This window comes from Staurois parvus, unplaced genomic scaffold, assembly GCF_062004578.1.
Source record: "Staurois parvus isolate SC_StPar_1 unplaced genomic scaffold, SC_StPar_1.0 ptg000575l, whole genome shotgun sequence".
NCBI lineage: Eukaryota > Metazoa > Chordata > Amphibia > Anura > Ranidae > Staurois > Staurois parvus.
The window spans coordinates 8,468,098-8,483,718 of NW_028318371.1; the positions used below are offsets into that span (position 1 = coordinate 8,468,098).

A 15,621-nucleotide genomic window follows, 5' to 3' on the forward strand; every position below is an offset into this window, starting at 1 on the left:
GCTGATTCCGATCTGGTAGATCAACAAAATCTTCCCAATAGATGAGGCAACTTTCAAGGATCGAGCCCCTGGTTGATCATTATTATCAAAGAATTAAAGGGATAGAACATAACCAGCGGTGGACTGACAACTCATGGGGCCCCCGGGCAATAGGGGTTCATGGGGCCCCTGTGTCCTTGCCCAAACTCAAAAATCCTATGAAAAAGGTACCAGGGGCATCTCATGGGGCCCCCTAATGACCCCGGGCCCTCGGGCAGTGCCCGAGTTTCCAAATGGTCAGTCCGCCCCTGAACATAACATGCTGAGGTGCCACGTTGAGGCTTATGATGCTGTGAAAAACTATTTTGCCCTTTTACTGACCTTTTTTTTTTTTGCATATTTGTCACACCTAAATAATTCAGATCAGCGAATAAAAGTGTAATATTACACAAAGATAACCCAAGTAAATACAAAATGCAGTTTTTAAATGTCCAAACCTGCCTGGCCCTATTTGAAAAAGTGATTGACACCCCCCCTCTTCTTAGATAAATCATGAATGAACTGTGATTAACCACATTTTTTAGACAGCTGAGTTAAATTAGAAGCTGTCTAATAAAGTGAAGCACACTAAAAGATCTCAAAAAGCAACACATCATGCCATGATCTAAAGAACTTCAAGAACAGATGGAGAAAAAAAAAGTAATTGACATGTATCAGTCTGGAAAGGGTTACAAAGCCATTCTTAAGGCTTTGGGATCTACAGTGAACCACGATGAAAGCCATTATCCACAAATGGAGAACAGTGGTGAACCTTCCCAGGAGCTGGCATACCAAAATAACTCCAAAAGCACACCGACGACTCATCCAGGAAGTCATAAAAGAACCCAGAACAACATCCAAAGAACTGCAGGCCTCAGTTCAGGTCAGTGTTCATGATTCAATAATAAGAAAGAGCGGGCAAAAATGGCCTCCGTGGGAGAGTTCCAAGGTGAAAACCACTGACCAAAAAGAACACAAAGGCTCATCTCACATTTGCCAAAAAACATCTCGATTATTTCCAAGACTTTTGGGAAAATATTCTGTGGACTGATGACACAAAAGTTGAATTTTTTGGAAGGTATGTGTCCCGATACATCTGGCGTAAAGCAAACGCAAGTATTCCATAAAAATATCATACCAACAGTCAAACATGGTGGTGGTAGTGTGATGGTCTGGGGTTGCTTTGCAGCTTCAGGACCTGGACAACTTAATTGATGGAACCATGAATTCTGCACTCTGCCAGAAAATCCTGAAGGAGGATGTCTGGCCATCAGTTCTTGACCTAAAGCTCAAGTGCACTTGGGTTATGCGGGGGGGGGGGGGGGGTTAAATTACTTTTTCACATAAAGCCAGGCAGGTTTGGACAGCTTTATTTCCCTTTAAACAATTAGATCATCATTTCAGAATTGCATTATGTATTTACTCAGGTTATCTTTGTATAATATCATCATTTAAGAATCATTTAAGTGTGACAAATATGCAAAAAAAATAAAAACAGCAGGAAGGGGGCAAATACTTTTTCACAGCACTGTATGTCTTTTTCATTGTAACTCCATGTGGAATGGCAAACTACAGCTTTACAACAGGCCCTGACTGACCTCTGTACCTGCTGGCACTGTGAAATAATTCAATCTAGGTATACTATAGAAGCAAGGATTTTATTCAGCATTCTGTTTTCTCGCCTCCCACTCCCAGAGCAACTGATTTGTGTTTATGTTAGAGATTAAAAGACTGATAGGCTGTCAGCTTGATGCTGGAGAGCAGGGGAAGCTGAGCTGCCAAGTCACTGCTGGGAGGGGTGCTGAGCTGCTGTGCCACTGCTTGCAGGGTGGAGCAGGCTAAGCTGACTTGCTGCTAAAGCACGGTGAGCTAAACTGCCGAGTCCCTGCTGGGAGTGGAGTAGGGTGAGCTGAGATGCCGAGTCCCTGCTGGGGGTGGAGTAGGGTGAGCTGGGCTGCTGAGTCCCTGCTGGGTGGAAGTAGGGTAAGCTGGGCGGAAGTAGGGTAAGCTGGGCTGCTGAGTCCCTGCTGGGTGGGTAGTAGGGTGAGCTAAACTGCTGAGTCCCTGCTGGGTGGGTAGTAGGGTGAGCTAAACTGCTGAGTCCCTGCTGGGAGTGGAGTAGGGTGAGCTGGGCTGCCGAGTCCCTGCTGGGAGGGGAGTAGGGTAAACTGGGCTACCGAGTCCCTGCTGGGAGGGGAGTAGGTTGAGCTGGGCTGCCGAGTCCCTGCTGGGAGAGGAGTAGGTTGAGCTGGGCTGCCGAGTCCCTGCTGGGAGGGGAGTAGAGTGAGCTGAGCTGCCGAGTCCCTGCTGGGAGTGGTGTAGGGTGAGCTGGGCTGCCGAGTCCCTGCTGGGAGTGGAGTAGGGTGAGCTGGGCTGCCGAGTCCCTGCTGGGGGTGGAGTAGGATGAGCTGGACTGCCGAGTCCCTGCTGGGAGGGGAGTAGGGTGAGCTGAGCTGCCGAGTCTCTGCTGGGTGGGAGTAGGGTGAGCTGGGCTGCTGAATTCCTGCTGGGAGGGAAGTAGGGTGAGCTGAGCTGCCGAGTCCCTGCTGGGCGGGGAGAAGGGTGAGCTGGTCTGCCAAGTCCCTGCTGGGGGGTAGTAGGGTGAGCTGGGACGCCGAGTGCCTGTTGGGGGGTAGTAGGGTGAGCTGGGCTGCCGAGTCCCTGCTGGGGGTAGAGTACGGGGAGCTGGGCTGCCGAGTCCCTGCTGGGGGTAGAGTACGGGGAGCTGGGCTGCCGAGTCCCTGCTGGGAGGGGAGTAGGGTGAGCTGAGCTGCCGAGTCCCTGCTGGGAGGGAGTAGGGTAAGCTGGGCTGCCGAGTCCCTGCTGGGAGGGGAATAGGGTGAGCTGAGCTGCTGAGTTCCTGCTGGGTGGGAGTAGGGTGAGCTGGGCTTCTGAGTCCCTGCAGGGAGGGAGTAGGGTAAGCTGGGCTGCTGAGTCCTTGCTGGGAGGGGAGTAGGGTGAGCTGAGCTGCTGAGTCCCTGTGGGGGGAGTAGTAGGGTGAGCTGAGCTGCTGGGTCCCTGCTGGGGGGGTAGTAGGGTGAGCTGAGCTGCTGAGTTCCTGCTGGGTGGGAGTAGGGTGAGGGTTCCCACATTGCAAAGGTGTGTGCTCAGCTTCTCTCTCCTACCCCAGTGCCTGCCTCCCCCCCAATATCGTTTTTCTGCCCTCTTGTATGTATCTCACCATCCACCATGTCTGTCTTACCCCAGTGCCCCCCCCCCCCATGTCTCTATCTGCCCTCTTGCCTGTCTCTCCCCATCTCTAGCCTCTTTCTTACCCCAGTGCCCCCTGTGTCTTTCTGCCCCCCCCCCCCCCCCCGGGTGTCTCTCTGCTGTACAGTGCTGGGTTGGATGCACTTTCTCTCCTCTCACCCCCCCCCCCCCTCTCTCTCTCCACTTATTAGTGGATTGTAATTTGTTATTATTTGGTTGAAGTCGGGATTTTCTGTATCATTAGGCAGCTGATTGCGGCTCACCATCTGGCTGTGACAACAGATCTCCTTCCATCACATTGTTAGATTCTCCCCGTCAGCCGTACACACGGCTCTGTAGTTCTGCATAGTGGTCCTGTATGGTCTGCGGTGTCCTGTGTGTTTGTACATAGGATGGATGGAGACAGCCTTGCCCAGGTGTAGCGGCTCCTCTCCTGGACTGAATCTGTTTCCTCTGATGTCACCGCACACTGTGAGCTTCTCACCATGTGCATTAGAAGCTGCAACAAGTCACATAGAGCTCCGCCATATTTCTTCTGAATATCTCCTCCGAGAGCCGGCCACTGCTTCCATCAGAGCTGAGGGCTCTTGAGAAGAGAGGCAGACTGCTGTGATGTTTTCATGAAGATGTGTACATCACCCTGTAAGCCCCTCCCACCAGCTGTTATCTGCCTACATTGCAGAGTAAAGCACAGAGACCCTGTGATGACTTCACTGGGTCTAATATAAGGTGTGTGATGTTTTTATTTTAAAATGAGAAGCCAGGGAAGACCAAGAGAACAAAGTCAGTACGGGGGAGGAGCCACACTAGACAAGGACCAACCAAATGTCTTCTTTAATCAGGTAAGAGCAGGAACAATGAATGCTGATTGGCTGCTGGGGTTATGGCATGCCGTGCCTGACCCTCTCCAAGTATACGGATCAGGAACTCCACCTGAAGTCTTGGTTTACATATGTGTTGTTGGGGACAGAGCCATCCAGCACCCAGGGCAAGGTGCAACTGCACCCCCTCCCCCACTAGTAATGCATTTTGTGGAATGGGTATACCACCCTACATTCATTCTCTGCCCTCCTTGTTCTGCTGCGCCCAGGGCAGCTGTCTCTCATGCCCACCCCTTGTCCCGGCCCTGCATGTGCATAATCATGTGTGTTTCCAACTCGCACAGAAACATGCAGCTCTTTAGCTGAATCACAAGGGTGCCATTAAAGTTTACCTAAATCCCAGAGTCTGCATTCACTATATCCGCTCTCCCCGGACCCTGCATTCACTATATCCGCTCTCCCCGGACCCTGCATTCACTATATCCACTCTCCCCGGACCCTGCATTCACTATATCCACTCTCCCCGGACCCTGCATTCACTATATCCGCTCTCCCCGGACCCTGCATTCGCTATATCCGCTCTCCCCGGACCCTGCATTCACTATATCCGCTCTCCCCGGACCCCGCATTCACTATATCCGCTCTCCCCGGACCCCGCATTCACTATATCCGCTCTCCCCGGACCCCGCATTCACTATATCCGCTCTCCCCGGACCCTGCATTCACTATATCTGCTCTCCCCGGACTCCGCATTCACTATATCCGCTCTCCCCACACCTTGCATTCACTATATCCGGTCTCCCCGGACCCTGCATTCACTATATCTGCTCTCCCCTGACCCTGCATTCACTATATCCACTCTCCCCACACCTTGCATTCACTATATCCGGTCTCCCCGGATCCTGCATTCACTATATCCGCTCTCCCGGGACCCTGCATTCACTATATCTGCTCTCCCCGGATCCTGCATTCACTATATCTGCTCTCCTCGGACCCTGCATTCACTATATCCGCTCTCCCCGGACCCTGCATTCACTATATCTGCTCTCCCCGGATCCTGCATTCACTATATCTGCTCTCCTCGGACCCTGCATTCACTATATCTGGTCTCCCCGGACCCCGCATTCACTATATCCGCTGTCCCACAGTACACAGAACATGGAAATGTAATTATTTTAGTAACTATAAACTGATAAATACATTTTCTCATCAGCAGTATGTAGCAGTCTTGTGACTTCTATCCAGCAGAGCACTGGTTAAACCTTATAGGAAGAGTTTTCTTTCTGCTCTAGGATGATGCAGAACCCCTGACCCTCTGTCTGGACAGTGCTGATTGGCCCTGTGCTGATCACATGCACTCTCCCATGAAAAAAAAAACCCTCTAGCAATACACACCAAACTGAGCATGTGCAAAGTGGCTCCACACGATGTGTGTTATCAGTAGATAAGAGGGGGCACTGGAAGAAGGGGAGGATCAGAGAAGTCAGGATCAATCAGCTTTTTTATACAATGCACAGGATTAACCCCTTAGGCTCCACAGTGAGTATAACAAGCATGCTTTACTGCATCTACAGACTGATTTTACTGCCTTGGGTTCACATGCACTTTCCCAAGAAAAAAAAAAAAACCTCTCTAGCAATACACACCAAACTGAGCATGTGCATGTGACTACGGTTCAGTCTGTCTTATCAGGTGGACATCTGAACAAGAGGAGGGGCAGAGAAGACAGGATCAAACAGCCTTTTTACACCATGCAGAGGATTAACCCCTCAGGCTCCACAGTGAGTATAACCAGCATGCTTTACTGCATCTACAGACTGATTGTACTGATGTGGAGTTTAGTAACACTTTTTAATTCTTAATGCCCCCCCCCCCCCCCATACAGACAGGAGAGCTGAGATATTATCAGGGGTCAATGATAAAGTTGGAGCAATGAGTACCGATACTCCTAGGACACAGCGTTCCGCAGTATTACCCCAGAGTGATGAACTATAACTCCCAGCATGTCCAGCAACATGCAGGAATTAAACTTACACCATAGCCTGGCCGCTGGTTGTCCTGTGTGCTCAATACACAAATCATATTTCATTTTCTTGTATCCTTCAGAGCCCCCATTGAGGGTGGAGCTTCCCATGCGCAGCGTCTCTGCCCCTCACATAACAAAGGGCCGGTTATATCTGTAAGACTAGATGTCCAGAGCACCCCCCCTTACATCAGATGTCCCCCCCCCACCTTCAGAAGTCAAGAGTCCCCCTCCCTCCCTTACATCACAGTGCACATCCCTTACTTTGCACTGCTGCCAGGAAAAAGCTGGGGGCACAGCTGAGAAGCAGAAAGTGAAGGGTCTGGAGGAGGACCAGAGGAGGGCTGGAGTCAGTTGCTGAGTCTACTGAATGCTGAGACCAGGGGAGGTGGAGATGAGGGAGGTGTTGCTACTGCACAGAGAGGCGCAGGATCTGTAAGAGGAGTTCTGTCCACCTCTCTGCTACCGACAGCGGAGACAGAGATGAGGGGGGTGCTGCACCTGCACAGAATCTGTAAGAGGAGTTCTGTCCACCTCTCTGCTACCGACTGCGGAGACCAGGGGAAACGGAGATGAGGGGGGTGCTGCAACTGCACAGAGAAGCACAGGACCTGTAGGAGGAGTTCTGTCATCCTCTCTGCTGCCGACTTCTGAGACGAGGTGGGGGTGGAGACGAGGGGGTGTTGCACCTGCACAGAGAAGTGCAGGATCTGTAGGAGGAGTTCTGTTGTCCTCTGCTGCTGACTTCTGAGACAAGGTAGGGGTGGAGATGAGGGGGGTGCTGCACCTGACCACGGCAATGTGTGATTCCTGTGCGAAATGTCCCACACCGCATTAGTGATAGATCCACTTTAAGGCTTAGTGAGTGAGGTGAAGCTCTGCTGATTTCCATTATTACTATTATTATTTATTTATTTCAGGTACTTATATATCGCCATCAATGTACGCAGCACTTTACATATATATTGTACATTCACATCAGTCCCTAACCCTCAAGGGGCGTCCAATCTAAGGTCCCTAACTCACATTCATACATACACATACTAGGGACAATTTAGACAGGAGCCAATTAACCTACCAGCATGTCTTTGGAGGGTGGGAGGAAACCAGAGTACCCGGAGGAAACCCACGCAGGCACAGGGAGAACTTGCAAACTCCAGGCAGGTGGTGCCGTGGTTGGGATTCGAACCAACGACCTGAGTACTGCCAGGCGGAAGTGCTAGCTGTTTAGCCACTGTGCTGCCCATCCAAACATGTGCAAGCAAAAATTGTGGGTTTTTTTTTTTTTTTACATTTTCCTTACAACTGATTGGGTATTGTTCACTAAGCTAAGCTTCATCACCTCATTCACTAAGCTAAGCTTCATCACCTCATTCACTAAGCTAAGCTTCATCACCTCATTCACTAAGCTAAGCTTCATCACCTCATTCACTAAGCTAAGCTTCATCACCTCATTCACTAAGCTCTGGGAAAAATGAATGCAACTGCTCTTACAAAGTGCTTTTAGTAAATCAACCCCAATGTGTCTGCTTATGGCAGTGCCAGCAGCAACCAGAAGGGGGCAGTGGTGAGCCAGTGCTGGGATGACAGATAACTCGGACACCCTTGGAAGGTGCAGTTGTGAGCTTATTGATTGTTATCAGACATAATCAGGACTTTGTCCTCCTTCCAGGTCACGTCCCCCATTGTCCGGCCTGTGTGCAGAATTCCAGATGATGGATTGTCTGAATGAGAATGTTTCATCTAACGTCAGAGAAATGGCAGGTTTTTTTTTTTATTAAAGGAGAACTCTGCTAAAAATGATCTCCTTCCACACTGTACACAGAATAAAACCTTGTTATCATTCTAGGAAAAACTGCACTCCTTCCGAGGAGCAACGCTTGGATGCTTCCCCCATGTCTCTTATCACCATCAGTCAGCTGAAAGACGCTGCATAGAACAGCTCAAGGAAAACCTTCCCATAATGCAATGCAAAACCACCGATTCTCTCTGCGTATACCGCACTGTCATAACAATCTATTTTATTTATGTATATAGCTCTGACATATACCATAGTGCTGTACAGAGATCACTGAGCCAGTCTCTGTACCAGAGGAGCTTACACTCTAATGTCCCCTCCCCCCAGTCACATCAGTCTCTGTACCAGAGGAGCTTACACTCTAATGTCCCCTCCCCCACAGTCACATCAGTCTCTGTACCAGAGGAGCTTACACTCTAATGTTCCCTCCCCCACAGTCACACACTATTATTATTATTATACAGGATTTATATAGCGCCAACAGTTTGCTCAGCGCTTTACAATATAATGGGAGACAATACAGCAACAATACAATTCAATACAAGAGGGATAGGAGGGCCCTGATCCTGGGAGCTTACAATCTAGCTATTATTATACATTTATATAGCTCTGACATATACCGCAGTGCTGTACAGAGAACACTGAGCCGGTCACATCAGTCTCTGCACCAGAGGAGCTTACACTCTAATGTCCCCTCCCCCACAGTCACATCAGTCTCTGTACCAGAGGAGCTTACACTCTAATGTCCCCTCCCCCACAGTCACATCAGTCTCTGTACCAGAGGAGCTTACACTCTAAAGTCCCCTCCCCTCACAGTCACATCAGTCTCTGTACCAGAGGAGCTTACACTCTAATGTCCCCTCCCCCCACAGTCACATCAGTCTCTGTACCAGAGGAGCTTACACTCTAATGTCCCCTCCCCCCACAGTCCCATCAGTCTCTGTACCAGAGGAGCTTACACTCTAATTTCCCCTCCCCCACAGTCTCATCAGTCTCTGTACCAGAGGAGCTTACACTCTAATTTCCCCTCCCCCACAGTCTCATCAGTCTCTGTACCAGAGGAGCTTACACTCTAATTTCCCCTCCCCCACATTCACACACTATTATTATACATTTATATAGCTCTGATATATACAGTTGTGTTCAAAATAATAGCAGTGTGTTGAAAAAAGTGAATAAAGCTGAAAATCCTTCTAATCCTTTTATTTCCATCCACACAAATGCATTGGGAACACGACACATTCTATTCCAAATCACAACATGAAGAAAAATACATCAAATTTGTGTTGTTCCTCTAAAAAAATTGAAGAAATGTGAATATTAGACGGTTCAAAAAAATCGCAGTGTTTGTATTCTTCTTTACAAACTCAAACATTCACTATATAAACTGAGAAATGTTTGAAGATTTTGCTTTCCTTTGAATGACTTCATGAATATTTGGTTGTAGTCGCACTGTTTCTGAGAACTGCTGTACATCTGTGTTGCATGGAGTCCCCCAACTTCTGGCCCCTGTGATCAGGTATTCCAGCCCAGGATGATTGGACCACATTCCACAGTTCTTCTCTATTTCTTGGTTTTGCCTCAGAAACGGCATTTTTGATGTCACCCCACAAGTTTTCTATTGGATGAAGATCCGGGGATTGGGCTGGCCACTCCATAACGTCCATCTTGTTGGTCTGGAACCAAGATGTTGCACGTTTACTGGTGTGTTTGGGGTCGTTGTCTTGTTGGAACCCCCATTTCAAGGGCATTTCCTCTTCAGCATAAGGCAGCATGACCTCTTCAAGTATTCTGATGTATTCAAACTGATCCATGATCCCTGGTATGTGATAAATAGGCCCAACACCGTAGTATGAGAAACATCCCCATATCATGATGCTTGCACCACCATGCTTCACGGTCTTCACAGTGTACTGTGGCTTGAATTCAGTGTTTGGGGGTCGTCTGACAAACTGTCTCCGCCCACTAGACCCAAAAAGAACAATCTTACTTTCATCAGTCCACAAAATGTTGCGCCATTTCTCTTTAGGCCAGTCAATGTGCTCTTTGGCAGATTGTAACCTCTTCAGCACACGTCTTTTTTCCAACAGTGGGACTTTGCGGGGACTTCTTGCAGATAGCTTGGCTTCACATCAGCGTCTTCTAATTGTAACAGTCCTCACAGGGAACGTCACACCTTCTTTCATCTTCCTGGAGCTGATTGTTGGCTGAGTCCGCGCCATTTTGGCTATTCTTCTATCCATTCCAATGGTAGTTTTTCGCTTTCTTCCACGTCTTTCAGGATTTGGTTGCCATTTTAAAGCATTTGCCATCATTTTAGCTGAGCAGCCGAACATTTTCTGCACTTCTTTATATGTTTTCCCCTCTCCAATCAGCTTTTTAATCAAGATACGCTGTTCTTCTGAACAATGTCTGGAACGACCCATTTTCCTCAATTTCAGAGAGAAATGCGCTGTAACCAGCATGGACAACATTTGCTGCCTTCCTTCCTTAAATAAGGGTAATAATTGCCACCTGTTTTTCAAAGAATGAATGACGTCACTAATAGAACTCCACACTGCTATTATTTTGAACACGCCCCTTTCAATGAGTGATTCAATGACACAGAATCAGCAGCATGTCATGACTGTTGGGTCTGTTGGATTTCTATTACTCTACTACACCGGCTAGGAAATTATTTGCCATGTAGAGATATCATTTCTACCAAAAACAGGGATTGATCCAGTTAGTGATGTCTGACTGCTATTATTTTGAACACAACTGTACATAGAAACATAGAAAAGTGATGGTACAAAAAAAGACCAAGTGGTCCATTAAGCCTGCCATTTATTTATTTATTTAGTTTTTTTTCCTTAGCTTTTTATAGTATAGATCTGTTGGTTCCAAGCATGTTTGAAACCACTTACTGTTGACGGACTCCCTACCACTGCTGGAAGTCTGTTCTAAGGGTCAACTACCCTTTCTGTACAATAATACTTTCTAAGGTTAGTACAGACCTTTCCTCCTGATAGTCTGAGGTCTGGTCCTCGTGTTCTTCATCTTGGCTTCATACTGAACATACAGTCCTCCTGAACCGTAATCACACCCTTCATGGATTTAAAAGTTTCAGTCATGTCCATAATTTCACTTCTTTCGTCCAGACTGGGCATATTAAGCTTCTGAAGTCTCTCCTGATGTGTTTAATCCCTCAGACCTTTCACCATAATTGTTGCCCTTCTCTGGACTCGTTCTAGCTTATCAATGTCTTTTTGTAAGTGAGGTCTCCAGAACTGGACACAGTATTCTAAATGAGGTCTCAAAAAGATCTATATAGAGGAATCAGGACCTCCTTCCTCCCCCTGGTGACCCCTCTAGTGATATACAAATCAATATAGAGGAATCAGGACCAGGGGCGGACTGACCATTTGAAACTCGGGCATTGCCCGAGGGCCCAGGGTCAGTAGGGGGCCCCATGAGATGCCCCTGGTACCTTTTTCATGGGCTTTTTTGAGTTTGGGCAAGGACACAGGGGCCCCATGATCCCCTTTTGCCTGGGGGCCCCATGAGTTGTCAGTCCACCCCTGATCAGGACTTCCTTCCTCCCACTGGTGACCCCTCTAGTGATATACAGACCAATACAGAGGAATCAGGACATGTTTCCTCCTCCTTCTGGCGATCCCTCTAGTGCAGAGGTGGGCGACTGTGGCCCTCCAGCTGTTGGTGAAATACAAGTCCCATCATGCCTCTGCCTTTGGGAGTCATGCTGTCATGCTTGTAACTGTCAGTTTTGCAATGCCTCATGGGACTTGTAGTTCTACAACAGCTGGAGGGCCACAGTTGCCCACCCCTGCTCTAGTGATATAAAGATCTATATAGAGGAATCAGGACCTCCTTCTTGCTGAAGACCCCTCTAGTGATATAAAGATCTATACAGAGGAATCAGGACCTCCTTCCTCCTGCTGGTGACCCCTCTAGTGATATAAAGATCTATATAGAGGAATCAGGACCTCCTTCCTCCTGCCGGTGACCCCTCTAGTGATATAAAGATCTATATAGAGGAATCAGGACCTCCTGCTGGTGACCCCTCTAGTAATATAAAGATCTATATAGAGGAATCAGGACCTCCTGCTGGTGACCCCTCTAGTAATATAAAGATCTATATAGAGGAATCAGGACCTCCTGCTGGTGACCCCTCTAGTAATATAAAGATCTATATAGAGGAATCAGGACCTCCTTCCTCCTGCCGGTGACCCCTCTAGTGATAGAAAGATCTATATAGAGGAATCAGGACCTCCTTCCTCCTGCCGGTGACCCCTCTAGTGATAGGATCTATATAGAGGAATCGGGACCTCCTTCCTCCTGCTGGTGACCCCTCTAGTGATATAAAGATCTATATAGAGGAATCAGGACCTCCTTCCTCCTGCCGGTGACCCCTCTAGTAATATAAAGATCTATATAGAGGAATCAGGACCTCCTTCCTCCTGCTGGTGACCCCTCTAGTGATATAAAGATCTATATGGAGGAATCAGGACCTCCTTCCTCCTGCCGGTGACCCCTCTAGTGATAGGATCTATATAGAGGAATCGGGACCTCCTTCCTCCTGCCGGTGACCCCTCTAGTGATATAAAGATCTATATAGGGGAATCAGGACCTCCTTCCTCCTGCTGGTGACCCCTCTAGTGATATAAAGATCTACTGTATATCTCTGACATACACCGTAGTGTTCTACACTATTATTCATGTATATATCTCTGACATATTCTTTTGTATTTCAGAGAAGCAGTTTCTGGTTTTCTTCTTCAAACAAGTGCGGAGGAACACCAGCGGACGCTACGAGGAGGAGTTCCCGTACATCTCGCCGTGCGGCAGGGAATGTAACTACATCCGCTGCGATGACCGCCCCGTCGTCTTCACCCACCTCCTGCGGGATGAGCGCTCGGGGCTCCAGCATTTGTCGTACTGTGGGGGAGGGGACCAGCTAGTGGTGCGCTTCGAGCCGGAGAGACTTGTGATGCTTCTAGAAAATGGGCGGGTCTATCACCCAGCGCCGGAGAAGAGCGGAGGGGTGGGCCTTGTAAAGTCATCAGTGGCGTTCGAGCTCAGCCCCTGTTTTGAATTCCCCAGCGGGTCTCCTTCTGGAACCCCCAGCCATTTTCATTGGGACGGCAAACGGTACATCCTCACCAATGAGCTGCGAGCGCTAATCTGAGGGGGCGGAATTGGAAAGTGGAACTCCAGGTGAATGTCAGACACCTTGATGTACACATGGGAGTGACTTCCCTGGAGAGGAGAGGCAGAAGTCAGTGGCACAGTCTGCTGATGAAACTGTCATATTTCAGGCATTGGGGGCCTATGGAAAAGATGCAAATATGAGACTTCAAAAATAATTGTAGTCTCAGAAAATGGTTGTCTCTGCCTTGTACCAGCAAGTACAGAATAAAACAGGGCTGTGGCCATTATGGCTAGTTTTTTTTTTTTTGTGCTTTAGGAGATCGACTTTAACCTGGATACAGACTATACAGAGGAATCATTTCTTCCTCATAAATCAATATGGGGGACGTATGAGTGTGATGACCCTCCGGCTGTACTGCCAGTGGAGAGGTGTGTGCCATGTGACCTAGTGCTGCCAACAAAATATATTGCTGTGCTTGAACCCCTCACCATCCAGAGGATTCCCCCCTTCCCGACCAGGCCATTTTTTGTGATACGGCGCTGCGTTACTTTAACTGACAATTGCGCGGTCGTGCAACGCTGTACATAAATTTATGTCCTTTTTTTCCCCACAAATGGAGCTTTCCTTCAGTGGTATTTGATCGCCTCTGCGTTTTTTACTTTTTGCGCTATAAACTAAAAAAAATCCGACAATTTTGAAAAAAAAAATGTTTTTGACTTTTTTGCTGTAAAAAATGTCCAATAAAGAAATTAAAAAAAACACATTTTGTCATAAAAATTCTAAGCCAAAATGTATTCCGCTCCATGTCTTTGCTAAAAAAAAAAATCCCAATATGTGTAAATAATTGGTTTACGAGATGGTTTACAATTGGCGGTGTATATATTGGAATTTTCATATTTTTTTTTTTATACTAGTAATGGCGGCGACATTCTGACACTGGGAGGGGAACTAACAGCCACTGACGTCCCCAGTGACACTAATACTGTAATCAGTGCTAATAAAAAGCACTGACACTGTACTTATGGCACTAGGCAGGAAGGGGTTAATTTTTGGGCGATCAAAGGGTTAACTGTGTGCTGTGTGTGTTTTACTACTGAGAAATGCTGTGCAGAGAGATACAAAGCAGCATGTCTGACAGGAGAGAGACCTGTGTTGTTTACACACAGGTCTCTCCCCTGTCAGCTTTCCCTGATGATCGCCAGGTGCCAGTGGGAAATCTCCAGCCGGTGACCAGTGATTGACATCTGAAGCAGCCAATGGTGGCACGGGCAGGGAGCGCATGCTCCCTACCAGGAAATGTACTTCTGCTACAGAGTGACGGGGAACTGGTTAAAGAGAAACAGTCTCCTGTATGAATCTGCCCTTAAAGTGTTCCTAAACCCAGGACCCTGCATTCCCTATATCCGCTCTCCCCGGACCCTGCATTCCCTATATCTGGTCTCCCCGGACCCTGCATTCACTATATCTGCTCTCCCCAGACCCTGCATTCACTATATCCGCTCTCCCCGGACCCTGCATTCACTATATCTGGTCTCCCCGGACCCTGCATTCACTATATCCGGTCTCCCCAGACCCTGCATTCACTATATCCGGTCTCCCCGGACCCTGCATTCACTATATCTGGTCTCCCCGGACCCTGCATTCACTATATCCGGTCTCCCCGGACCCTGCATTCGCTATATCCACTCTCCCCGGACCCTGCATTCACTATATCTGGTCTCCCCGGACCCTGCATTCACTATATCTGGTCTCCCCAGACCCTGCATTCACTATATCCGCTCTCCCCGGACCCTGCATTCACTATATCTGGTCTCCCCGGACCCTGCATTCGCTATATCCGCTCTCCCCGGACCCTGCATTCACTATATCCGGTCTCCCCAGACCCTGCATTCGCTATATCCGCTCTCCCCGGACCCTGCATTCACTATATCCACTCTCCCCGGACCTTGCATTCACTATATCCGCTCTCCCCGGACCCTGCATTCACAATATCCACTCTCCCCGGACCCTGCATTCACAATATCCGCTCTCCCCAGACCCTGCATTCACTATATCCGCTCTCCCCGGACCCTGCATTCACTATATCTGGTCTCCCCGGACCCGGCATTCACTATATCCGGTCTCCCCAGACCCTGCATTCGCTATATCCGCTCTCCCCGGACCCTGCATTCACTATTTCCGCTCTCCCCGGACCCTGCATTCCCTATATCCGCTCTCCCCGGACCCTGCATTCACTATATCCGCTCTCCCCGGACCCTGCATTCCCTATATCCGCTCTCCCTGGACCCTGCATTCACTATATCCGCTCTCCCCGGACCCTGCATTCCCTATATCCGCTCTCCCCGGACCCTGCATTCACTATATCCAGTCTCCCAGGACCCTGCATTCACTATATCTGCTCTCCCCGGACCCTGCATTCACTATATCCGGTCTCCCCGGACCCTGCATTCACTATATCCGCTCTCCCCGGACCCTGCATTCACTATATCCGCTCTCCCCAGACACTGCATTCACTATATCCGCTCTCCCCAGACCCTGCATTCACTATCTCTGCTCTCCCTGGACCCTGCATTCACTATATCCGCTCTCCCCGGACCCT

At 48.6% G+C, this 15,621-nt stretch overlaps 1 protein-coding gene across 1 annotated transcript in view; it reads left to right on the top strand.

Moving 5' to 3' along the window:
* CUNH8orf82 (chromosome unknown C8orf82 homolog) overlaps positions 1-13,308 on the top strand; it is a 72,646-nt gene extending 59,338 nt beyond the window's left edge. Inside the window, exon 3 of the mRNA XM_089692104.1 lies at positions 12,625-13,308. Coding sequence (XP_089548230.1) covers positions 12,625-13,058 — 434 coding nt within the window. The 3' untranslated portion in view covers positions 13,059-13,308. The remainder of the gene's footprint in view (positions 1-12,624) is intronic.
* Positions 13,309-15,621: the final 2,313 nt, after the last annotated feature.